Source organism: Mauremys mutica, chromosome 14 (assembly GCF_020497125.1).
Source record: "Mauremys mutica isolate MM-2020 ecotype Southern chromosome 14, ASM2049712v1, whole genome shotgun sequence".
In the NCBI taxonomy this organism is placed as follows: Eukaryota; Metazoa; Chordata; order Testudines; family Geoemydidae; genus Mauremys; species Mauremys mutica.
Genome location: NC_059085.1, coordinates 46,352,303 through 46,380,103, shown reverse-complemented (window position 1 = coordinate 46,380,103; position 27,801 = coordinate 46,352,303). Strand labels below are relative to the sequence as shown.

The following is a 27,801-nucleotide window of genomic DNA, read 5'->3' as shown; positions in this document are numbered from 1 at the left end:
CTTGGGGCGGTGAAATTGCTAGAGCTGCCCCTGGTAATACATCAGCAGCCCCCCATCAGCTCCCCCTCCCCGTGCCTCCCGCCCACCAGCAGCCCTGACAATCAGTAACCCCCCCTCCCTCTTTTCACCTCCTGATCAGCTGTTTTGTGCAGAAGGCTGGGGGGGAGTGAGGGGGGACAAAGGGGACATGGCAGGCCAGGGGCGGCAGAAGGGGGCCCTGAAGTCATCAGCTGCCATGGGCACCTGGAGCTGTCGGCCACCACAGGGGCACCCAGAGGCCTGAGCCACTGTGTCTGTGGTGGGGGCCATGGAGCTGTCAGCCACTGCCATTGCGGCAGGTGCTAGACGCTCCCCCTCCTGCAGCAGGGCTCAGGCTCTCCACCTCCTGTCAGACCCCCACCATTATTTTTAGTAAAAGTCACAGACAGGTTGTGGGCTTCCGTGAATTCTTCCATAAACCCAGTGATTTGTATTAATTACATTAGCCTCCTTTAATTCTTTATTAATTGAGTCCCATATCAGCCAATCCATTCTCTTACTCGGGATTGATGTCAGGCTGACGGGCCTGTAATTACCCTGGTCATCCTGTTTACCCATTTTAAAATCTGGCACAATATTAGCTTTCTTCCAGTCTTCTGGAACTTCCACAATGCTCTGAAACCTATTGAAAATCAACATTAATGGTTCAGCAAGCTCCTCAGCCAGCTCTTGCATGCAAGTTATTTTAATCTGCCAATTTAAAAATGTCTAACTTCAGTAGCTTCAGTTTAACATCCTCCAGAGATACTAGTGAAAGGAAACAATGTTATTACCACCAGATGATGAGACTATATCATCTGTTTTCCCCCAAACACTGAACAATATTTATTGAACATGCCTATCTTTTCTACATTATTGATAATTCTACCATTTCAATCTAGTAATGGACCAATACTGTTGTCAGGATTCTTTTTGTTCCTAATATATTTTTAAAACTCCTCTTTGTTCTTAATGCTACTGATTTTGCCTTGTGTCCCTTTGCTTCTCTTTTCAACTTACTACAATTCCTAATTTCTGATATATATTCATTAATACCAATTTCTCCTTTCTTCCATTTGTTTACACATGTGTGTGTGTTCACTCCCCCTCCTCTAAACCAGGTCAGTTTTTTAATCAGCACAGCCCTCTTCCTTAATTGTGGCTTTTTGGACATCTAGTAAGGTGTTCTTAAATTATCACCAATTCTCATTCACATTTTTCTGATTAAATACTTCCTCCCACTTGATCTGGCTCATAGTTAATTTCAGCTTTGTGAAATTGGCCCTATTAAAGCACCAAGTATGTATCTATTACTGGGGGGGGGTGGATTTTATTCTGCTTGCACATTATAAATGTGATCAAGTCATTATCTCTTGCACCTATGCTACAATTAATGTTTAGTTCTGTGATCAGTTCCTTTATCTGATAGGACAAGTCTAATAAAGAATTCCCCTGTGTAAGCTGAAACTGTGAGTAAAGAAATTGTCATCGATAATGTTAGAAATTCCAAGGATGTTTTAATGCTGGCAGCACGAGACCTCCAGCATGTGACACCCAAATTGAAGTCCCTCATGATCACACAGCTTTTCTTCCTACACATTATAGATAGGAACATAATGCATTCCCCAGTGTGATTGGATGGTCTGTAGCAGACACCAACTGATACCCAGTCTTATGCTTTATATGTTAGGACATTGATCCATAAGCATTCAAGATAATTTTCTTGTGAGTTATCAGTGGCTTGGAAACAGGTCATGTCTTTTTTGAGAGTGTCACTCCCCCATCCCTTTTGCTCACTCGTGTCTTTCTAAATAGGTTATAACCATTGATTCTAATATTCCAGTCAGGTGAATCATTCCATCAGGTTTCAGTAATATCAACAAGATCAAACTTATGCTCATAAATGAGCAATTCCAATTCTTCTTGTTACCAAGGCTCCAAGCAGTGGTGTATAAGCAATAAAAGTATTTCTTCTCTTCATGTCCTTTGGTTCCTTGATTTTCTTCTCAACATCTCAATTTTGTGCTGAGCACTCTTATCTTCCCTCTTTTTAAAACTCTCCCCTTTTGCTATTCATTTAGTCCCCTTCTCACTATTCTAGCCAACCTGTCCCCAAAGAGATTGGTCCCCACCTTCTACTGAGGTGGAGGCCATCCAAAATATACAAGCCCCTCTCCCCAAGGAAGGTGACCAGTGTTCCACCTCTTACCTAGCCAGTGGTTCACTTCCAGAATCTTCTGTCTTCCTTTGCTCATGGGACAGAAAGGATCTCATAGAAGATTGCTTGGACATTCTTCTTCTTTAGCATGCTTTTGAGTTCCCCAAAATCATCTACTATCTGTGAGATATTCTGTGATGCAGTGTCATTAGTGCCAATATGAACCATCACCAGTGGATCCTTGACGGTTGACTGCAGAAGTTTATCCAATTTTAGAGTGATGTCTCGTGTCTTGGCTCCAGGAAGGCAGCACACTGTCCTGTTGTCCACGTGTCTCTTACAGAATGTTGGTTTGGTTCTTCTGCATATTGAATCTCCAACAAGGATAGTCTGTCTTCCATGGACAGTTGAGACCTCTGTGGGTAAGCATGATTTTCTTACAGTTTGGGCTGAGCTACCATAGACATGTGTGTTCCGTACATCTCTGTTCCCTTAGACCTGCTCGATCTTGAGAGTTATCTTCCAAAGTTTGCACACTGAGCACCTGGTATCAACCGGAAACTTTTAACTGTGTGGAATTCTTCCCAGTCCTCTTTTCTCTGGTGGCCACACCCTGCTATGTAAAATGCTGCCATGACCTCTTGCCTCTGGTGGTTATGAACTGCCAGGTCTCTTCTCTGCCTTCCCTTCTCAGTGACTCCTTGGTGACCCACAAGCTTTGAAGAAGTTTATGTAGTGTGTGAAAAATCCACCCCCTGAGTGGCATTTTTAAGATCACGTACATCTGTGTGTAGACAGAGTTCTTCTGTCAACCTAGCAACCACCTCTCAGGGAGGAGGATTACTTTTGCTGATGGAAGAAGACAGTTTAGGTTGTATCTACAATAAGCCAATGCTGCTGCTGGAAGGAGGTGCCATGGTACTCAGGCCCAAGGAAATAGAGGTATATGTGTGTGTGAGGCTCATTTCCAGTAATCTCTGCATGGAGAAAAAAAGTCTTCATGAGATCACCTCTGTTCAGTGGGACTATTTTCCCTGAGAGGGGGGTTGAGAAGCTGACTTGACTCACGTACTAGGGGAACAGCACATACTGGTGCCCCTGCAGCCATAGCCACTGAAGACAGAGGCAGCTGTAGAGGCAACTCCATAGGAAATAAAAAATCCATTAGTGCTTGTCCATTTGGTAGGAACAAGTGGTGGGGAGTAAAGATCCCAAGAGTAAGTTCTGGAGATAGAAGTTCTTACTGCAGGCAATTGGAGGAGTTAGAGCTCACTGATTTGTAACGAATAATTTGATACTTTAGCATCTTTCATTGCTAATAATGCAGTTCTGGTTTCCTCAGATTTATGTAAAACAATTTATTATTATTTGTTTGTGAAAATATTTACTATCAACCTACAGAATGAAAAACTTTAACAATCTGATGTTCCAGCTGTGTTGATTAGTTGCAATTGAGTCAGACCAGGCGCACAGTATGGATTCTGTTCTCTGGCTGCATGATATGCAAGCCATTCAAGTACATATTAAAAAAAAGTACATTTGCCTAAGAACATTCATGCACTCAACTTTGAAGTGTGTCTTCCACAAAACATTCACATCAATAAAACAATCATTTGAATATTGGTTGAAAGTGAACACAGTAGAGTTCAACCAAGTATTTGTGGAAATGTGCTCAGCTCCACTAGGGAGCTATCCAGCATGAAGATAGCTGGTGATGATGACTAGTGGAAGAACAAGAGGGACTGGTTAGAGTAGTGCGAGGAATGCAACAAAACGCAAAGGGATGAAGTTTCACTAGGTAACACTAGGCTGCTTATCAGGAAATATTTTAGCTGTGAGATCTATCAGACTCTCTCCCCAAGAAGTGTCAGGAGCCCCATTATTTGAGATATTTAAACCATTCTAGAAAGAGCTTCAGAAATATATGTTGTATTGTATTTTAATCCAATACTGACAAGAAGTATTATAGATTAGATGCGCCATGAAGGCATACCAAATGTCTAACTGTAGGCCAACTAGCTTGACCAGGTGTCTCAATTTTATAGGGACAGTCCCGATATTCAGGGCTGTGTCTTATATAGGTGCCTATTACCCCCCACCTTTGTCCCAATTTTTCACGCTTGCTATCTGGTTACCCTAAGGCCAATTGGGAAAGTTACTCAGCTAATGACAAAAAACAGATAGGTCAGTAAATGAGTAACACATGCATTATTTCTGACTATTGTCCCAGTGTGCTGGAAGTAAAACCCAAAAGGTAGTCATACTCATACAGAACACTCCATGGGATACTTTATGCATATACTGTGTTAATTTGTCACATTTTATGAAACACACTGCAACAATAGACAGTTTTGATAAACATTTATATAGGTATCTCTATAATCTCTCAAATACATACAAAAACAAGTTAAACAATATTAAGGCCGCGAAGTCAAGCATTCAAAAATTACAAAATGCCAGAATTTAGTTTGCAGATGTAATCTTAACTCTACCTCTTTGTGCAGATGTATTATAATATTGCCTTTCCCATCTCATTCAGTGGAATGGAAGCCTCAACCATGCTATCCATGCTGCAGGGACTGTTGGGAGGACCAGTGCCTAACTATTCAGCTGTAAACAGTTAAATGAAAAGCTATTTGACTGAAGAAAAGTTAGAATTAGATTCAATATTCAGCCAAGTAGCAATTAGAAGCTGATTCTTCATAAGTTCTAGATCAAAAACATCTTTTAATCTCAAATTTGTAGGTTTCTATGACATGGGGGAAATTATTTGATTCAACATGTGATTCTTCAGTCTATACATCCCTATCAAACAACTGTAAGATACTTAGCACAAACTAATTTGTTGTGGTATTTTACCCAGGCTCTTCAGCTTTGCTGCCACAACAGAGATTAGGCTATTCGGAGATGGCATGGGGGAGGTGGCTTGCCAAATTTTGAGTGTTTGAAGATTCCTGTTGATTTGCCTTTGAGCCCACAAGTTAGTGGCAGCCTGGAATGCTGGCTCTGTATCACTCAGGATGGTTGGATTCCTTACCAGTGTCATGTGAGTGCACTGCACCACATGAGGACAGACTAATTTTAGAAAGCCTGCATAACATATCAGGTTCTATTTTCTCATTGCAAAGCTTATAGATCTAAGATGTTAATGAGCTGCACTGTAGCAGAAAAAAATGAGAGTGAAGGCAGCATGCAAATGTCAGCACCGACAATGCCTGCAGCATAGGCAGCAAGACAGCACCTGCAGTAGCACAGGCCAGGCTGAGGAACAAAGCAGAGTCCAGCATGCTCCTTTATTATACATTAGCATAGAACAGGAGATACTAAAGAATGCTTCAGTGCCACTGCTATACATCAAGATTCCCAGGGGCAGGAAGGGTCTGTCAGGTTACATTAGTTAATGCATTAGCAGGACTTTTAGTTAATGACTGAAGACAGCTAACTGAGTGAAGTATGAACAAATGAAGTAATGCTTATCAGTTCAGAGTATACCAGCCTGACACTACAAATCTGCACTACATAGCAGCCTTTCCTTCAGAAATCAGGCTGCCACACCACAAGGATATGAGTAAGATGCACCACATACCTAAACCCCCTTCCCAAATTTTTCTTTCCAACAACCCATTCTCAGCTAGGTTCAGGACTACATGTTAAAACTTTCCTTGCAATACATGAGCTAAATGTGCCTGTTCTATGGAGTAAACTGTAAAAGGTACAATGGGTACCAGGCTTAATCCCTACCAGGTCCAGGGCCAGACTGATAATCTAGGACCCTAAACATAACATAACATGGGGCTCCAGCGTCAGACTGATTGCCACTTGTAGCTGTAGTAACAGAAGGAATCTGCCGGCCAGAAATGTTTAGATTCATAGATTTCAAGGGCAGAAGGGACCACTGTAGTCAAGTCTGACCTCCTGTATAGCACAGGACATAGCACTTCTCCAAAATTATTCCTAGAGCAGATCTTTTAGAAAACATCTCATCTTGATTTAAAAATTGTCAGCAATGGAGAATCCACCACAACTCTTGGTAATTTGGTCCAATGGTTAATTGCCCTTCTTGTTAACAATTTATACCTTGTGTCCAGTCTGAATTTGTCTAGATTCAACTTCCAATTGGATCAAGTTATAGTCTACTAGACTGAAGAGCTCATTATTAAATATTTGTTCCTCATGCAGATACTTACAGTCACCCATTAACCACCTCTTTGTTAAACTAAATACATTGAGCTCTGAGTATCACTGTAAGGTAGGTTTTCTAATCCTTGAATCATTCTTGTGGCTCTTCTCTTAACCCTCTCCAATCGATGTCCTTCTTAAATTGTGTGCACTAGAACTGGACACAGCCAGGGCCGGCTCCAGAGCCCAGCGGGGCAAGCACCTGCCTGGGGCGGCCCTTTCCCGGGGGGGGGCGGCAGGCTGGGCCGGCGGACCTGCCGCAGTCATGCCTGCGGGAGGTCCACCGGAGCCCCGGGAGCAGCGGACCTGCCGCAGGCATGACTGCGGAGGGGACGCTCGGCCGGCGGCTCCAGTGGACCTCCCGCAGGCATGACTGCGGACGGTTCGCTGGTCCCGCGGCTCGGCTGGACCTCCCGCAGGCATGCCTGCGGCAGCTCAACCGGAGCCACCGGACCAGCAAACCGCCCGCAGCTGCGGGAGGTCCAGCCGAGCAGCGCGACCTGCGGACCCTCCGCAGTCATGCCCGCGGGAGGTCCGCTGCTCCCGCGGCTCGGGGGCGCCTCCCGGGCATGACTGCTTGGGGCGGCCAAATTTGTAGAGCCGCCCCTGGACACAGCATTTCAGCAGTGTCACTCCAGTGCCAAATACAGAAGTAAAATAACCTCTCTGCTCCTTCCCAGGATTCCCCTTTGTGTATCCCTGGATTGCATTAGCTCTTTTGGCCACAGAATCACATTGGGAGCTCCTGTTCAGCTGACTATCACAACCCCACCCATCTTTTTCAGAGTCACCGTGGCCCAGGATATAGTCCCCCATGGGACTCTATCCCCATGGCCTACATTCTTTGTTTCTAAATAATAAAAATAAATAATAATTGGAGATATACCTATCTCCTAGAACTGGAAGGGACCTTGAAAGGTCATGGAGTCCAGCCCCCTGCCTTCACTAGCAGGACCAAGTACTGATTTTTGCCCCAGATCCCTAAGTGGTCCCCTCAAGGATTGAGCTCACAACCCTGGGTTTAGCAGGCCAATGCTCAAACCACTGAGCTATCCCTCCCCCTGGGGGATATAATACATTTAGCTGTATTAAAACACATTTGCTAGCGCCCAGTTTACCACGCAATCCAGTTGCTTTGAATCAGTGACCTATCCTCCTCTTATTTACCAATCCTCATAAATTGTGTGTCATCTGCAAACTTTATCAGTGATGATTTTGTTTTCTTCCAGGTCATTGATAAGAAATGTTAAATAGCAAAAGACTAAAAACTGATCCTTGCAGGACCTCACTGGAAACACACCTGCTCAATGACCATTCCCCATTTACAGTTACATTTTGAGACCTATCAGTTAGCCAGTTTTTAATCCATTTAATGTCACTTTTATTGTATATCATTTTATTTCTAATCAAAATGTCTTTGATACTACATCAAATGTCTTAGAGATATTTAAGTATATTAAATCAACACTATTAACTTTAACAACCAAACTTGTAATCCCATCAAAAAAGATATCAAGTTAGTTTGATAGGATCCATTTTCGATAAATGCATGTCAATCTGCATTACCTTCATTTAATTCTTTATTAATCAAGTCCTGTATCAGCCACTCCATAATCTTGCCTGGTATTGACTGGAGGCTGACAGGTCTATAATTACCTAGGTCATTCTGTTTACCTTTTTTAAAAATTGGCACAACATTAGCTTTCTTCAAGTCTTCTGGAACTTCCACAGTGCTCCATGACTTATTGAAAAATCAACATTAATGGTCCAGTGAGCTTGATTAAAAGTCTTGGATGCAACTTATCTTGACAAGCTGATTTAAAAATGTCTAACTTCAGTAGCTTCTGTTTAACAGCCTTCAGAGATAGTAGTGGAAAGAAAAGTGTGTTATCACCATATGATGAGAGTATCAGAGGGGTAGCCGTGTTAGTCTGGAACTGTAAAAGCAGCAAAGAGTCCTCTGGCACCTTATAGACTAACAGACGTATTGGAGCATGAGCTTTCGTGGGTGAAGACCCACTTCGTCGGATGCAACGAGACTATATCATTAAGGCCCTACTTGAATTGTGGGATGACTGTCATATAATTGCAACTGAGTTGCGGCCAAGACATGGAAAATCGTGGAAAAGTAATAATGAACCGTTATTAATTGTGGTAATCTGGAAAAGCCAGCCATCCCGGCTGACAGATATATAAGTCTCTGCTGCTCTCCTGCAGAGAGGGAGGAACAGCAGCAGAGGACATTCTAGTACTCACACCCTGGCTGCTAGAATATCTACTTGGGGAGAGAATTGGCTGCGCCCAGTGCACTCTTCTCCTACCACATAGACCCACATGCTGGCATAGCAGTGATGGGGAGACACCCCTCCCCCAAGCATCGGGTTTCAGAGTGTTCCATTGTGTCTGAAAAGTGCAGTTAACCATGGTCTTCATCCTGGAACTTCAGCTGGTCTTTTAGCTATTCTGAGCTCGGGATCTTGATGATCAGGACTGAGACCTGAACTTCACTCAGTATTCTATGGGAAGCCAACATAGAGAGAATGGAGGACAGATTTCATGTGCTCACAATAGCCTGTATTTCTGAGATGCATTGCAGCATTCTGTACTAGCTGAAGGATCTAAGAGCTGATGGCTTCATGCTCAAGTATAGCGCATTGCTGTAGTCTACGTGAGAGGTAATGAAAGCATGTATAACTGAGGCCAGGTCAGCATCTCCCAAAATAGGATGGAATCTGCTGCTAGCCAAATAGAGATGGTAGAAAGTGTTACTAGGGGATGATGCTATGAGAGAGTTTAGATCAGGGAAGAATCTAGCAGCACTTTTAAACGGTGGAGTGAACTGACCAATTGTGGTTGTCTACTTTCTACCAAAGGAGACTGCAATGTCACTGCAAACTCTTCAGAGCATTTTCCTCTATCCACCAGCAGAGCCTCTTTCTTGCTCAGGTTCAACTTCAACCAGCTGTTCTTCATCCATGAACTGATCTCATCCAAGCACTGGGCCACCTTGATGATAGTGGTATAGTTATATGTGGGGAAAGATAAATAGAGCTGTCTCTCTCATCTGCATATTCTGGCACTTGAGCCCATGTCATCCTACTAGTTCACCTATTGGCTCCATGTAGAGATTATAAAACCAACAAGACAACGGATCTTTGTGGGACTCCACAAGTGAGGGGTATGGTGGAAGTGATGGAGTTTCCATCAGTACTCTTTGGATGAATCTTTCCAGGAACAACAAAGCATTTTAGCACTTTCTCCTCACCTCCTGACTCATCTATGTGCGCATGTTTTCGTCCCTTTTGCTCAGACTTAGCTACATTTTTTGTTGTGTGGCAAACCAACTGTTCTGCTATCTCTAAACCAGAGATTAGAAGACATTAATGCTGAAGAAGTTTCTACTGTGCTTATGAAGTGATTATTTGCACATACTTATTCACTTATTCAATTATTCACTTCATTGTGATTTGAAGGTAAACTAATTGTGAGCCATCCAGACTTACATATGGAACAGGCCACAGAATACAGAAATGGTACCTCAGTGAATTTGGGGAGGCTGAGCTGTTCCGGTTCACATTTTTGGTTCTGGGGTGGATCTAAAGCTTGAAGAGTGGTTTCCAGCTCAGATTAAGTCAAAATCTTGTGAGATTTTGGACCAAGACTACAGACATCTTGTAAGAGCAGCCTGACAGATTTCAGCAGCAGTGAGACCCTCACAATACCTGCTTGACCTACTGCTAAACAAGAAACAACAACAAACATGGCAGGGGATACTGGAAAGGGCAACATCTTTCCAGAGCTTGTCAATTAAGTAGTTGTTTTTTTAACATTGGCAAAATGTATTTTTCCATTACCTCTGTCTCAGAAATGATTGAACAACTCTTGCTGAAACTTTTAAAAAACAATCAGCCTGAGGAAGATACCCTTAATGGGAAATTTAAATCAGAGTGGTTAAAGTTATAAGCAACTGAAAGAGAAAATTACTTACTGTACCTGGAGGTTCTTCGAGATGTGTGATCCCTATCTGGATTCCTAATGCGGAGTGCCCATTCCAGTGCTTCACCACCCTCCTAGTGAAAACGTTTTTCCTAATAACCAACCTAAACCTCCCCCACTGCAACTTGAGATCATTACTCCTTGTTCTGTCATCTGCTACCACTAAACAGTCTAGATCCATCCTCTTTGGAACCCCCTTGCAGGTAATTGAAAACAACTATCAAATCCCCCCTCATTCTTCTCTTCTGCAGACTAAACAATCCCAGTTCCCTCAGCCTCTCCTCATAAGTCATGTGCTCCAGCCCCCTAATAATTTGTGTTGCCCTCCGCTGGACTCTTTCCACATCCTTCTTGTAGTATGGGGCCCAAAACTGGACACAGTGCTCCAGATGAGGCCTCCCCAATGCCGAATAGAGGGGAATGATCACGTCCCTTGATCTGCTGGCAATGCCCCTACTTATTTATACAGCCCAAAATGCCATTAGCCTTCTTGACAACAAGGGCACACTGTTGACTCATATCCAGCTTCTGGTCCAGTGTAACCCCTAGGTCCTTTTCTGCATAATTGCTTCCTAACTATTCGGTCCCTAGTCTGTAACAGTGAACGGGATTCTTCCGTCCTAAGTGCAGGACTCTGCACTTGTCCTTGTTGAACCTCATCAGGTTTCTTTTGGCCCAATCCTCCAATTTGTCTAGGTCCCTCTGTATCCTATTCCTACCCTCCAGCGTATCTACTGCTCCTCCCAGTTTAGTGTCATCTGCAAACTTGCTGAGAGTGCAGTCCACACCATCCTCCAGATCATTAATGAAGATATTGAACAAAACCGGCCCCAACACCGACCCCTGGGGCACTCCGCTTGATACCGGCTGCCAACTACACATGGAGCCATGGATCGCTACCCATTGAACCCGACGATCTAGCCAGCTTTCTATCCAGCTTATAGTTCATTCATCCAGCCCATACGTCTTTAACTTGCTGGCAAGAATACTGTGGGAGACCATATCAAAAGCTTTGCTAAAGTCAAGGAATAACACATTCACTGCTTTCCCCTCATCCACTGACACAGTTATCTCCTCACCGAAGGCAATTAGGTTAGTCAGGCATGACTTGCCCTTGGTGAATCCATGCTGACTGTTCCTGATCACTTTCCTCTCCTCCAAGTGCTTCAGAATTGATTCCTTGAGGACCTGCTCCATGATTTTAACAGGGACTGAGGTGGGGCTGACTGGCCTGTAGTTTCCCAGATCCTCCTCCTTCCCTTTTTTTAAAGATGGGCACTACATTAGCCTTTTTCCAGTCATCCGGGACCTCGCCTCATCGCCATTAGTTTTCAAAGATAATGGCCAATGGCTCTGCAATCACATCTGCTAACTCCTTTAGCACCCTCGGATGCAGCGCATCCGGCCCCATGGACTTGTGCTCATCCAGCTTTTCTAAATAGTCCTGAACCATTTCTTTCTCCCAGAGGGCTGGTCACCTCCTCGCCATGCTGTGCTGCCCAGTGCACTAGTCTGGGAGGTGACCTTGTTCCACATAGGGATCATCACTTGAAGAAGAAACAGTCTTATCACTATAGGTAGCACTACCAACAAGCAGCCACAGTTTGCACTGATGCATTTTTACCAATAGGTGGTCCCCAATGGCTGCAATCAAGGCAAATCCCCAGGACAGAAAATGCCTCTCCTTCCTCATGTGGTGTCCATCCCACCGGGCTAAAAGATTCATTGTTATCTATTACACCATGACCTCAGTGACCAGCATGGTGACTCAGCAAGACACTATCTTTCTACTGGCAGCTGAGCTGCTGTCAGAGCACAGAAGATTCCCTGACAAACACTTACAGATTCCTATGTTCATCTATCTAGTCTAGGAAGTACCCTGATCTCCATCCTCCCGTGTCTAGTTTAGAGGTAGCCCCCACCTCATGCTCTCAGTATCTATTCTACAGCCGTCTAGTAAGTTCCCTGCCCCTGAAGGCTCCCAGGTCCCTGTGACCATACCACTAACCAGTCCTGCAGGCCCTCATTGTGAGCAAATTCATCATACTAGCATCTCTGTACCTACTTTACTGGCCAGCATAGAAGGTTCTCTACCAGCAGCTTCCCCCATTCGTGTTCTTACAATCCCTATGGCCTGATGGTTGGACTAAGGAACTTGTTACCAGTTGAAAAGGAATTGCCCCTAACACCTGAAGGAAACAGGAGAGGGGATAAGGGAAACAACATCAAAAGTGTGTAGGGGTGAGCATGGGGGAGGAAATCAATAAAATTGCTGCAAGCCTGCTGTTGTGCCCTCTTGGAGGTGTTGCCCCACATGATTGAAGTGACTCCACCAAAACTGTTCTCAGCAATGTTTCCTCTGACTTTTCTTGACCCAAATCCAGGGCCTGTACTCAATCCTCATCTTCTGACATTTCCTCTGGTTGCCACTCTCAACCATACACTACTTGAAATCTTGCCATCTTGACTTTTGGGACTGTCTTCGCACGAGTCTCCTACCTCTCAGATCACTCCTTCAGCATATTTTAATTCATCCTCTTCTGTCACTTTCTATATAGTCCTCCAAAATTCTATCCTCAGTCCTCAACTCTTTTTCCTTTATGATCTCTTTGTGGGTGATTTTACCCAGCTACACAGTTTCAACTACCATCTTTTGCCGAAGACTCTGAGATACCTCTCCACTCCTGAGTATCTGCCTCCACCCACTGCCACATCTCTGCCCATATGTCATCTCCTCCTGAATGTTAAACTGCCACATCATGTTTAACATACTCAAAAACAAATTCCTGATATTTCCTCCCAAACCCTCTCTACTCTGTCACTAATGATATCTTTCTCAATCACTTTCTCTGACTCCTCCCTCTTTCACCTCACAAATCCAGACTGTGTCTAAATCATACTATTATTTACTAGATTACATTATGATCCATCCTCTTCCTTCTGTCCAGACAGCATAAACCCATTGGCCAGGCCCTCACTATCTCCTGTCTTGAACATTGTTCCTTCCTGTGGTATTGGTAAGGTGGTGGGTCCCAGTTAAATTAATTACCCTTGTTTTCCTTTTTCAGTATAAAACAGTTAAGTGTGGTCCACTACAGAGTGACTATCATGAAACATTTTAAACTTTCCCTGAAACACATCAAGAGGAGAACCAGTTAATGCATTAGAAAATCAAGTAACCCTTTAATTTTAACAGTTTCCCTCATTCTCTTCTTCTTCAGCACCTACCATCTCCTAATGCTTCACCCCCAGTCTTCCTGTTCAACCAATCAAGCCAGTCTCTTCCGCCTATTTGGCAGCTTCTTACATGAAATATGAGTCGACAGTGTAACACTGTTGCAAAAAAAGCAAACATCATTCTGGGATGTATTTCCAGGATGTAAGCAAGACACGAGAAGTAATTCTTCCACTCTACTCCACGTTGATTAGGACTCAACTGGAGTATTGTGTCCAGTTCTGGGCCCCACATTTCAGGAAAGATGTGGACAAATTGGAGAAAATCCACAGAAGAGCCACAAAAATTATTAAAGGTCTTGAAAACATGACCTATGAGGGAAAATTGAAAAAATTGGGTTTGTTTAGTCTGGAAAAGAGAAGACACGGGGACATGATAACAGTTTTCAAGTACATAAAAGGTTGTTACAAGGAGGAGGGAGAAAAATTGTTGTTCTTAACCTCTGAGGATAGGACAAGAAGCAATGAGCTTAAATTACAGCAAGAGAGGGTTAGGTTGGACATTAGGAAAAACTTCCTGTCAGGATGGTAAAGCACTGGAATAAGTGGCCCAGGAAGTTGTGGAATCTCCATCATTGGAGAGTTTTAAGCACAGGTTAGACAAACGGCCATCAGGGATGGTCTAGATAATAGTCCTGCCATGAGTGCAGGGGACTGGACTACATGACCTCTCAAAGTCCCTTCCAGTCCTATGATTCTACGAACACTACTATGTCTTCTTCCATGCTAACCTTTATGGCAGGCCACATCTTCCCCAACTGATCCATAAGGCCATCATAACCATTCATCCAAAGCTCTCGAGACTCACCTCTGTGATTCACTTATATCAGCTGATTAAGGGGTCAGACAGGGTTAGCTGGCACTTTGCACTTTTTAAAATTATAAACAAGTATTTTACTGCTTCCGTCTTTTCCCTTGATTCAAGGGTCATTTTCATTGTAAACTCTTCAGGGCAGGAATTGCATCTTCCAATGTTTAACGCTTTGTGCAGTGGAGCTTTGTGGCACTATGGTAATACAAATATTAAAAATAAAGATAGAAGCCAAAACACCACTCCCTAGGGGTCTGTTTCATCCCACAACCATGTAACAAATGCTCTCTTGAGAGAACAACAAAAGATCTGATTTGTAAAATGTTTCTCTTAATAACCTTGGCAGCTTATTTCTAAAAGCAGTATCCATTGATATGTGTTAGGTGTCTGATGTGATCTGTTATATGCAAATTCTTACCATTGTAAAAGCGAATCATGCAGCTGAGATCAGAGTTTGCTGCCTCTTCCTGTATTCTCACAAGATCCTCAAAGCCGAGCCCAGCCAAGTACTCGTACACAATCTGAAGGGGTTTTTCTGTGGGCTCCAGCCTCCTAGTAACACAATCCACAAGAAGAAATGAGTTTAGTATGGACGTAAAAGAATGAACTTTTTTTTTTGTTTACAGTGCAAAAAGAGCAACGACTTGGTCTTTCTGCTTCTCTGAAGATATCATCTGACAAGGACTCATTCCTGGGGCCTGTGATCCCTAGTTTGAGAAAGATAAACACTTCAAATACTAAATCTGTTGATCACTAAGGACAGGGAGGTCACACAAGACCCACCCTGGTGATCATGCACCACCCAGGATTCTAATGATTGCCATTCATATCTTTCAGACAGTTTCTGGCTGAGCAGAAAGCAGAGATACCATGAAAAAAAAAAAAGAGCAGCATGTCACAAATCAAAAAGGATTTAAAAATTATGCTCCAAAAAGACCATGTACAGAAATGAAAGAAACCTCTTTTCAAGAAAGTTCCCTTCCAAATACAGCTGGCAGGAGAGCACATGAGAGAGAATCCTGTGAGAAGGTTTCTTCAGAGAATTAGAGTGACAAGATAAGTAATTTCCCCTTCTCGAACGATCCCACATCCATGCAGAATTGGTATTGGTAATTCTCACTCCTAGAGAGCAGAGAGCTTGAGGGATGTTCCCAAAGAAAAAACATCCCATAACTAAAACAGGCAGCAGGAACTATGCTAGGACTAACAATTTGAATAAAGAGAAAAGGGGGAGAGGTGCGGGGGGGGGGGCAAGGTGTCTCTCTAAAACAACAAGCTTCATGGATTTTAAAGCCAGAAGGGATCATTATGATCATTTAGTCTCACCTCCTACATAACACAGACTAGAGAATTTCACATGGTAATTTCTGCAAGAAGCCCATAACTTCTGGTTAAGCTAGAGCATCTCTTTCAGAAAGAGACCAATCATAATCTAAAGACTGCAAATGATGAATCCATCACATCCCTAGATAAGCTGTTGAAATGATTAATCATCTTGACTTTTGAAAATTCTCATTTCTAATCTGAATTTATCTAGCTTCAACTTCCACCCTTTGGATCCTGTTGTGACTTAGCCCTGGTCTACACTATGAGTTTAGGTCGAATTTAGCAGCGTTAGATCGATTTAACCCTGCACCTGTCCACATGATGAAGCCATTTTTGTCGACTTAAAGGGCTCTTAAAATCGATTTCTGTATTCCTCCCCAACTAGAGGATTAGCGCTGAAATCAACCTTGCTGGGTCAAATTTGGGGTAGTGTGGGCGCAATTCGACAGTATTGGCCTCCGGGAGCTATCCCAGAGTGCTCCATTGTGACCGCTCTGGACTGCACTCTCAACTCAGATGCACTGGCCAGATAGACAGGAAAAGCCCCGCAAACTTTTGAATTTCATTTCCTGTTTGGTCAGCGTGGTGAGCTCAGAGGTGACCATGGAGTCTCAGAAACGCAAAAGAGCTCCAGCATGGACCGAACAGGAAGTACTGGATCTGATCGCTGTATGGGGAGAGGAATCCGTGCTATCAGAACTCCACTCCACCCCAGAGGACTGCCCAAGCAACAGAAAACTGGCATTTAATAATTTTTGAAAGTGCAATGTGGCCTTGTCCTTCCCTCCTCCACCACACCACCTGAGCTATCTTGGCAGTTATCCCCCCATTACTGTGACAAATTAATAAAGAATGCATGAATTTGAAACAACAATGACTTTATCGCCTCTGCAAGCGGTGATCAAAGGGGAGAGAGGAGGGTGGCTGGCTTACAGGGAAGTAGAGTGAACCAAGAGGGCGGGTTTTGATCAAGGAGAAACAAACAAAACTTTCACACCGTAGCCTGGCCAGTCATAAAACTGCTTTTCAAAGCTTCTCTGATGCACAGCGTGCCCTGCTGTGCTCTTTTAACTCCTCTGGTGTCTGGCTGTGCGTAATCAGTGGCCAGGCGATTTGCCTCAACCTCCCACCCCACCATAAACGTCTCCCCCCTACTCTCACATATATTGTGTAGCACACAGCAAGCAGTAATAACTATGAGGATATTGGTTTCGCTGAGGTCTAACCAAGTCAGTAAACTGCGCTAGCGCGCTTTTAAACATCCAAATGCAAATTCTACCACCATTCTGAACTTGCTCAGCCTATAATTGAACTGCTCCTTACTACTGTCCATGCTTCATGAGCCATGGGAGCAAGGGGTAGGAGCGAACGCGAGGTGCTGCCGGCTGGGAGAGCAGCCTGAGGCAGAACCCTCCAGCTCACATGATATTCCAGGCAGGACTGAATCTCCATGAGACGAAACTTAAAGAAGAGAATGACCTGGAGTCACTCTCATTTATGTCTAGGCGCCCTTGACCGACCTCACCGAGGTCTGCCAGGAGCACCCAGGAAACGATGACTAGCAGTCACACTGCACCATCTACTGCCGTGATGGCAAGGAGCTGCTGCTGTGTAGCAATGCAGTACCGCATCTGCCAGCAGCACCCAGGAGATATACGGTGATAGTGAGCTGAGCGGATTCCATGCTTGCCGTGGTATGTCATCTGCACGGGTAACCCAGGAAAAAAGGCGAGAAATGATTGTTTGCCGTTACTTTCATGGCGGGAGGGAGGGGGGGCCTGATGACATGTACCCAAAACCACACGCAACAATGTTTTTGCCCCATCAGGCATTGGAAGCTCAACCTAGAATTCCAATGGGCAGCGAAGACTGCAGGAACTGTGGGATAGCTACCCACGGTGCAACACTCCGAAAGTCAACGCTTGGTACTGTGGACGCACTCTGCCGACTTAATGCACTTAGTGGGGAGACACACAATCAACTGTATAAAATCGATTTCTAAAAAATCGACTCCTATAAAATCAACCTAATTTCGTAGTGTAGACATACCCTTTGTCTGCCAGCTTAAAGAGCCATCTACTATAAGAAATCTTCTCCCTATGTATGTATTTAAAGACCAGGATTGAGTGGGCTCTTAAATCTTTTTTCTTAAAATGAACAAATTAAGCTTCTTTAGTCTTTCAATGTAAAACGGTTTTACCAGACCTCAAATCATTCTTATACCACTTTCTGAACCCTTTCCCATTTCTCAACATCCTTGTTGAAGTGTGAACACCAGAAGTGGTCTCACCAATGCTGTATACCAAGGTAATACTGCTTCCTTACTTCTACTCAACATTCCCCTGCTTAGCCAACACAAGCATTATGAGCTCATGTTGAGTTGGTTTTCCACTATGACTCTAAGTCCTTTTCTGAGTTTCTCCTTTCCAAATTCCACAGTTCTCCATCTTATAAGCTTGACCTACACTGTATTTAAGTATATTAAAACTTGTTATACAAGTAAACCCAATTTACCAAGCAATCCAGAGAGCAATGTATGACTGACCTATCCTTATTTACCATCCACCAACTTTTGGTGTCATCTGCAAATTTTACCAGCAATGATTTTACATTTACTTCCAGATCATTGAATTGGGTCACAATCATTACATCCCTGTGGGACCCCACTAAGAAATCCCCCATTGTAAATGGGGCAGCCAGCCAATTACTTTTCAAGATCTATCGTTTAGCCAGTTTTTGATCCATTTAATGTGTTACATTTTGTATAGCAGTAACTATTCATAACGTTATATCGTACAATGCCTTACCAAAGTATGTTATGTTGACAAAATAAATGTGGTAACTTTTAATCTCATCAAAAAACATGATCAAGTTTGTTTGACAAGACCTATTTTCCATAAAACCATGATAATTGGCATTAATTGTACTACAATCATATAACATATATGGAAATATAAGTATTTCATTATTGCTGTAAATTGAATGTGTCATCCAACTTTGTCCCAAATACAGAACAAACATTTAACACATCTTTTCTGCAACATTAACAATTTTATTGTCCCTGTCTATTAATAGATACCACTGCTATAATTTCTTATGTTCCTGATATACTGTATAACATTTTTCTACTGGCCAATTATTTTTCATTAATACATTTAGCTTCTCTTATACGGTGTCTATACTTCATGGCTTAATATACAATCACTACTATCAGCTTCCCTCTCTTTCCGTTTGTTAGATTTTCATTTTTGTTTAAGTTTTTTATTACTGCTTTCACCTCAATTCTTTACCAGTTCTTTTTTAAACTGACAACGCCTGCTTTATTGATTGCAGAATTGTGGGGATTTGGGGCATCTAGAAAAGTTCTCTTAAACAACTCCCAATCATCATTCACACTGATGTTTAACTTTTTCCTCCCATTCAATTCAGCTCCTAATCATTTTCAGCTTTAGAAAATTAGCTCTTTTGAAGTGACAGGTTTGAGAGTGTACGTATATACATCGGATCTGACTATATTATTTTATACGTAACAAACGTAACTAGGTTTAAACCTTTGATAGTATGCAAAATGATCCAAACAAATAAAATATCAAAAATCTCAACTCAAAAAAGGGACATCCCTAAATGAACAAAACTCTAGTTACAAGTGAATTTGTCTTCTCCTTCAGAAAAAGAGTTAACTGGTGTTCTTCAAGATGTGTTGCTCATGTCCATTCCATTGCAGGTGTGTGTGCTCACCACATGCACCGTAAGTTTTTCCCTCAGTGGTATTCGTAGGGGACAGGCTCTGGTGTCCTCTGGAGTAGCGCACATATGCGCCGTAAGGGCTGCCACTGGCTCCCCGCAACCCTCAACTCCATCTTGCCAAAAACTCCAACTGTGGAGAAGGAGGGTGGGTCATGGAATGGACATGAGCAACACATCTCAAAGAACACCAGTTATGAAAAGGTAATTGTCTTTTCTTCTTCGAGTGTTTGCTCACGTCCATTCCATTTTAGGTGACTCCCAAGCAGTACCACCAGAGGCAGATAGGAATTCATGGATGTGTCGACTACAAGACAGCTCTGCCAAATCCAGCGTCATCTCTGGCTTGCTGGGTGACTGCGTAATGCGTCGTGAACATGTGTACCAAAGACATGTCACGGCCCAGCAGATGTCCTGGACAGGGATGTGCACCAGGAAGGCAATCGAAGACTCCTGAGCCCTAGTCAAGTAAGCCTTTACTATTGGTGGAGGTACAGCATGTGCCAACTCATAACAAGTACGGATACAGGTGGTGATCCAATTCGAAATTCTCTGAGAGGACATCGGAAGGTCCTTTATCCTATCAGCTGTCACGATAAAGAGCTGGGTCAACCTGTGGAAGGGCTTGGTGCGCTCGAGGTAGAACACCAGGGCGCACCAGACATCCACAGTGTGCAGTCACCTCTCCTCATTGGTCGAGCGTGGCTTTGGACAGAAAACCAGGAGGAAGATATCCTGGTTGACATGAAATGGGGACACCACCTTAGGCAGAAAAGCCGGATGGGGCCCAGCTGGACCTTCTTGTAGAATACCATATACGGTGGCTCCGAAGTGAAGGCTTGTTCTTGAGCATCGATCCTGGTTGGCTCTGTCTGTCACACTCATTGGCTGCTGACACAAGCAGTGAATTTGGGGCAGGGTGGGTATAAAGATACTCATACCCCTTGCTGGGAATGTAGTATTTCTGCTCTGCCCACCTGGAGATGAATGGCAGTGAGGAAGGTGTATGCCACAGGGCCTTGGTGATTTTTGCCACCCCCTCGTGCACAGGCAATGCCACCCTGGCTGGGGCTGCCGTGCTGAGTACGTGGAACAAAAAGTCCAAGGGCTCTGCCAACTCCTCGGCTTCCAGCCCCAAGTTGGAGGCGACCCTCTTTAAGAGCTCCTGGTGAGCCTTAGCATCGTTCTGGGGAACTGGGTGAGAAGATCTCACTATCGCCTCATCGGGTGAAGACGATGAGGAGGCAGGTATGGATGGGTCTGCCAAATCCGCCGCCTCTGTCGTCAGAGCCTCATGCGAAGCTGGCTGGACCTGGGGAGCCCGCTCTGACTCCATGTCCGAGTCCAAGGGTGGGAGACCGTTGCCGACTGTCAGATGTCCCCGATGCTGACCTAAGCCCCTGAGATAGTTGGGGAAATCCCCAGGGATTCCAGAGCTGCCAAGGGCAGGCTTCTGTCCCTGTGGCCATGCTGCCACTGGTGGCCCAGTGGGGAATGCCAATGCCCCTGATGGTCGGCCCTGGCCCGCAGGCAGGATCTCCTCCTTGCTGTCAGAGCCCGAAGACGGGGATACATGCCTGGAGGACCAGGCCGATATCAAGACCGCCTGTCTACCCCAATCATGTCAGCCCTGGCCACGAGCCTCTGCTGAGGATCTGTAACAGGGTGATGGCTCATGGTGCCGCGAACTCAGTGACTGTCATCATCGTCCATCATCATCATCTGCAACTGAACTCCGGCAATCTATGCCTTATGCTTCAGGAGCATAAGTGGATCGACCGATGAGTCGGAGACAGTCAATGTGCCCGCAGTAAGCCGTACTGGGGGTCTGGTGACCAGTGGCATGACTCCAGGGATCAGTGTCTCCACCCCGCAGAGCAGTGCCATGCGCTGGGCGAGTGGCTCGGGTGCTCCCAGCACTGGGGCTCTGAAGACTGGTGCTGTGCCTCTCTGGGTCTGCGCCAGCCCTCTGGTGATTGCCGCCTTGAGCCTGAGGCACGCTGCCTGGAGTCAATGGACTGACACCGGAAACTCCAGCAGGCCAGCCGGTCCATGTCCACAGGCTGGTGCCATTGCTCAGGCAAGCTTTGACGAGGCACCTCCTGCAGTGAGGAGCAGTGCTGTACTGATGGAGACCATTGGAAGGGTCTTAAGGCAGGTTTACCCCGTGAACAGGGTACAGTCGTAGCCAGCATGGGCAGCACCAGCAAGGACAGGATGTCTTTCACGGCACTAGGTGCCAAGTGCCTCTGCCACTCCCTGGGGTGGCAGGCGGGTCCTGGAGTAGGCTCTGCTGCTCAGCAGGAGGCAGGGCTTGACCTCCATCCGGAGGGGAAGAGCTGTCCTTCTGGGGTCTTTGCTCTCCTCCGGTCCTCTCCTTTCCTCGCGGCCTTTCTTTGCTTTTTAGCCGGTACTGGGGATGGAGACTGGTGCCGGTCTGTGGCCGGTGTTAGCGGCGCACTCCAGACTGCAGTGCTAGGAGCAGAAGCCGCAATGCTAGGAGCAGTGTCCAGCTCTGAGGTCAGAGTAAGGGCTGACTCCACAAGGAGTGCTCGGAGACGAATGTCCCGCTCCTTCTTGGTCTGTGGTCTGAAACTCTTGCAAATGCAACACTTGTCACTAACATGGGTTTCCCCTAAGTACTTCAAGCAGCTTCTGTGGGGATCACTGACTAGTGTGGGTTTCCTGCAACAGTCACAAGGTTTGAAACCTGAGGACCAGGGCATCCCGTCCCTAGGCTAAGTCCCATTTGGGACTAACAAACTACACCAGGGGTCGGCAACCTTTCAGATGGGGTGTGCCGAGACTTCATTTATTCACTCTGATTTAAGGTTTCGCATGCCAGTCATACATTTTAACGTTTTTACACAGTCTCTTTCTATAAGTCTATAATATACAACTAAACTATTGTTGTATGTAAAGTAAATAAGGTTTTTAAAATATTTAAGAAGCTTCATTTAAAATTAAATTAAAATGCAGAGCCCCCCAGACCGGTGGCCGGGACCTGGGCAGTGTGAGTGCCACTGAAAATCGGCACACGTGCCATAGGTTGCCTACCTCTGAACTACACTAAAACTATTCTAAGGGAACTATAAAACTAAATTTTAAAACAATTAGATACAAAAAAGTTCGCAACTGGGTACAGTGGAGAAGACTAGGCTTGCCGAGGCAAGGAGACTGTCACTGGCAGTAAGAAGAAATTGGGGGTGGGGAGGCCAATGTAGCTGCCCTGTATATATCTCAGATGGAAAGATTAAACAAGACAGGTCCTGGGGGCAGCCTTACTTGTATCAAGTGAGTCATGACATGCCCTTCTAGTTTCAAGGCAGCCAGGACATCTCTAAAATCTATTTAGGTTCTTATATTGCCACCCATCAACTTGGTATCTGAGCACCTATGTGAAAAAGGGGCACAGTGTGGAAATGGATCTCTTGGAACAGCATTGCTCAGCAAACTAGAATTAGATTGGGTGGACTTTCTAAGGGCTTTAGTCTACTCCCAGTAGAACCTTATGAACATTTTAACATCAAGCATATGGAGAAGGCGTCATCAGGATGTACATGCAAGCATCAGGAAAATGTTTATCCATGTAAAAAGCTTTAGTTCAGATTTCCTCCAGAACCTATGACCTGCCACTCAAAAGGCCAATCACGAAGACAACTCACACGTGGAATTGTCTGTAATCATGTTCTCATTCCTTTCCAGGTTTGTGGCAAATAGAAATGTCTTGCCAGACAAAGCCCACTCCCACAGCTACAGGGCTTCAAGGCAGTGTTCCCTCTAATTTTTTACGTCCATGTGTGGAATTAATTTTGTTATGTGCACAATATGGAGGTAATGTGTGGTGGTGGTGGGGGTCAAGGGGTTCGGAGCTTGGGAAGGTGACTCGGCTGGAGCAGAGGGCTGGATGAGGGCTCTGAATGGGGGTGTGGGCTCTGGGGTGGGGCTGGGGATGAGGGGTTCAGGGTGCAGGAGAGGGAAAATGCCATCATGTGGGTACCTCACTCTCCCTTTTTGACATTTTTACATTTTGAGACTTATTAGTTATCCAGTTTTTATATCATTCTATTTTTTTTTTAAAATGTCATGTAGTACCACATCAAACTCCTTACAGAAATCTAAGTATATTACAATAACACTATTACCTTTACCAACCAAATCTGTAATCTCATCAAAAAAAAATCAAGTTAGTTCAACAGGATTTATTTTCCATAAACCAATGTTAATTGACATTAATTAGATTACCCTTCTTTAATACTTATTAAAGAATAATATTTAATAATACTTATTAAAGAAGTCTCACATCAGCTGCTCTATTATCTTCCCTGGGATCAATGTGACATTGGCCTATGATTACCTGGTTCATTCAGGCACAGAAAAGAGTTTTGTCCACGTAGCTTTGGGAACCTGCCCTTTGTTGTGAGCTGTAACTTTTGAAAACATTTTAAAGAGAACCTAAGCAATGGAAGGTCTTAGCTAGAAAGAGAGGGTGAAGAGCTTTGACCTATACATCTTTCCATCTGAGGTAAATGCTCAGAGGAAACGTACTGAAATGTGTACGCACTTAATGGGGATCACAGAGACTGGGGGAAGATCTACTTCAGCACAAGGACACTCCTAGAAGTTTAGGATAAATATCTTGGGAGCTTTTCCTGCCCCTTTTATCCCAAAAGGGTGATCAATATTTGTATTCTTAATCCAGGAGATGTGAGCAAAATCCACCTATGAGGATTCAAATGGTGGGAATTAAGAGTTACTTGGGGTCCAACATATCTGGGGTACAAGTGACATCAGATGCTTGACTGGGTTATTTGTGTTCACATGCATGTGACCACACTGAGCAGCAGATTGTGCACTAAAATGGAATTCTCTTGGTACTTGAGAAACCTTGGGTATGGTGAGACCTTGAGTTTGGTATCATCTTCCTCGGGAGAACTGACCAGGACCATGGACCATATCCTAATATCAAACAGATGACTACTAAGGGGAATTTCATACTTACTGTATCTCTGTGGAGACCTTCCCCCTTTGAAGTTTATTTAGGGGACCTTCCTGCTACGTTTACATTCAGAATTTTGCATAGGTGACATGCAGTAGTTCAAGAACTGAATTTCAGGATCAAGCTTGTTGAATTGCTAAAGGCACTGAGAGGGTAGCAAGTGTGGGCGTAGGACTCGCTGCAATCAGTTTAAAGCTCAGGGCTGGGTTTCAAAGTATCATTCACGAGACCAATTAACTTAGCTATTCAACTTGCCACAAATCAAAGGGAAGTAATGCCGCAAAACAACAAGAAAAGAGAGGCTGAAACAAAAGTTCAAAAGGGGAATTAAAACACAATCTCTTATAACTGCTCCAACAATGCGTCTTCAAATCCTAACTTTATTAGGGCTTTGGGGTAAAGGGTCTGTGCTTTTCTCTAAGTGCTGGAAGATCACTACAGAACTAAGCAATGAGCCACTAAAAGCAATTTCATATAAACATTTCACCCAATAAACACAATTTATCAGCTGCATCCACGGCTCCATGCCAACAGCTATGTATATCCTTACTGTAACTGAGCTATGCCTGGTTCCTGCAACTCAGACACATAGCAAGAAAAACTCTAAGTGGGGAGAGCTCCACTACAAGTCTAGTCTTACTCACCTCACTATTACGATGCAATACAGAAGAGGATGGCACTGTCTTCCTTTTCCTGTATCAACATGCTGAATTCAAGCTATGCTGCATGTTCTGTATTCTCAGCACCCAATGCACAACAGCAGAAAAATCTGGGAGCCAAATCCAGAGCTTGCAAAAGTGAGTGTAACATCACTGAATTCATTGAAACTGCATTTGCTCACAGGATGGAAAAGGAAGCCAGATTTTTATTATAAATCCTCTTTTTATACAAATTTTCAACTTTCAAAGAGACTATTTTGGCTTGAAAAACTGCCATTTTCATAGAACAGAATTGTTTCTGAAAATCTGAAGAAACTGATCAAACTTTACAAAACTCCATTTTCAAGATTTCATAGCCAGAGCCTTACTTAAACTGTATAACATACTAGTATATATGCATGTCAAATCTCATAAATAAGTGACTAGCTTTCATCATCAATACTTGGTTTTCCATCATGAATTCCAGTGTGTAAAACTTTCTATGCCAAAACCACAACAAGACTTATAAGCTGACAACATGTAGCAGAGACCTGGCCTGACATGAGCAATTAACATCTGGAGGGAGGCCTCATTTCTTGGACAACAGAATTAGGGAGGTAAACAGATCATTAGGTTGAAAAAGACAAAGTTTGCACCAGCTAAGATAAGATGGAGAACACCCAGGGACCATTTATTGACAATGGACAAAATAATTCGGAATGTAGAGATGAGGTAAAGACTAGGTCAAGTGAGGACAATGCATGGACAGAGCATGTTGCACAGGGACTGGAACCTGCAAAGTAACCAAGCCAATTCAAAAACATGTGATGCAATGTAAAGTGTAAACGTATATAAAGGAAGCGTTTTTCTGTGCAACTCTGGCTGTATGGTACATTCTATACCCACCCTACACTTGAATCTGATCAGCATAGCTTTGCTGTATGACAAATAAAGGAACCTGAGTGACTAAATCTGGAGTCGAACTGAGTTTTCTGAATCCAAGAAAACTGGATAAAGTGTTCTCCTAGAAGTGAGCAAGGTATTCTGGATAAGCTGAGTGGAAAAGGTCTCAGAGGGAATCCAACACTACAGCAGAAAAACTATTAAACTATTAGAACATCAAGACTCCAGTCTTTTAAGCACTCCAAGCGAGCAATTTGTGCAGGAAAAGTTTCTACTGCAGTGATTTTGTGCAGTCTGGTCCCTGCAAAACTTGCACATAAAATTTTATCAGCTGTCATGTCACAGTTCTCTCCTCCTTCTTGCTCCCACACTTCTCCCTAGATAAAACCATATCTGGGATCTCAGGAACTCAGATGTTCTGTAGACCAGTTGAGTGAGCTATGCTACCTTGAGCGTTAATCCATGCTGAGAGGCTGGGAAGGAGCTATAAGGAACATAGATTTACTTTTGAACTGAGGCAATTGGAAGCATCAGGCATCCTTCAGCTCATGAAGTCATTATACAATAAGTAATTCAGTACCCACAGTTTTGCACACCTATAACTTATTGTGAAGAAAAAACTTCAGTGTATAATTTATGCAAATAATACTATCAAAAATTCTTAGTGATGCAAAGGACACCCGGTCTTTCCTCCCATCTGTCAATGACTTTCCCAAACACACTGAAGTCTAGGGCCCTAGTAGTGGAACTTTTACCAGGAACTGGAGAAGTGCTCCAAAGTGCCATGCCCCTCCCTGCACATCTTAGAAGAACCACATGGCCACTGGGAAAAATGTGCATTAAAGACTCCCGTTTTAGCTCTGTCCGCGAAAAGGAGTGGCAGGTTTACATGCTGAAATCCAAAGTCCACTGGAGGCAATACAGAGTCTAAATCCAAAAGGACGCTATGGCTTGTAAAGCTATGAGGAATCCATGACCTTCTCAGCACAAAGTTTGTGCACGTTAAACTTTATGAGCTGAAGTCTATTTTCAGTGCATAATGACCTAAGGCACAACACTTTATACACTGAAGTCAAGTTTTCTGTACATAAAACTTTATAGCTTAAGTCTATTTATACTCTTAGCATACTTTGCAATTCATTTTTTTAAAAGGATATTCCCAGTGAAAAAGCATTAATTTATAAAGTTACTAAGTCATGACCATTACAAAAGTACATACCAAGAGCATTTCAATTAACAAAATGTAGATGTCAAGATACAGAAATGATCACTGAAGGTAACTTAAAGAGAGATTATACATTCTCAAAAAAATTTACACTTGTGAACATTCACATTAGACATTTTCCATGACCTTAACTCTGGCCCTTTTCATCTGTGGTCTTTTTTTGGTGAAGACATTTGAATAATTTGCCTAACAAATATGCTATCATTTAGGATGCCAGTTTTATAAAGATGAATAAAGCATAGTATGATAAGATAGTATATACTGGGAGTAAAATTTAGCCCTTTATATGGAAAAAGATGCAGCCTTATATAAACAGGGACATCTCTCACCCCAGGGCATATTCCATGTCCAACTAGAAGTTTCCAGAGGAGGTGCTTCTAGTGGAATTACCAGTCAAACCCTCTCAGACAAAACACCAGTGAGTGTTTCCTATCTGAGCATAACAGCTTCAGTCCATAAATTATAGCATTACATGCTCAGAGCTGGGTCCATCTGCCATACAGAACCCCTTTGTTGACCCATGACTTGAGCTCAGGTGATCATGTAAATAATCGCTTATATTTTAGAAAA

The 27,801-nt window shown here is 43.7% G+C and overlaps 1 protein-coding gene across 3 annotated transcripts in view; it reads right to left on the bottom strand.

Annotated features, from left to right (window-relative positions):
* The window catches only part of PHLPP2 (PH domain and leucine rich repeat protein phosphatase 2), a 125,282-nt gene that overhangs the window by 84,723 nt on the left and 12,758 nt on the right, over positions 1 to 27,801 (bottom strand). For all 3 annotated transcript variants that reach the window (XM_044987371.1, XM_044987373.1, XM_044987372.1), the window contains exon 3: positions 14,815 to 14,948. In XM_044987371.1, coding sequence (XP_044843306.1) covers positions 14,815 to 14,948 — 134 coding nt within the window. The remainder of the gene's footprint in view (positions 1 to 14,814; positions 14,949 to 27,801) is intronic.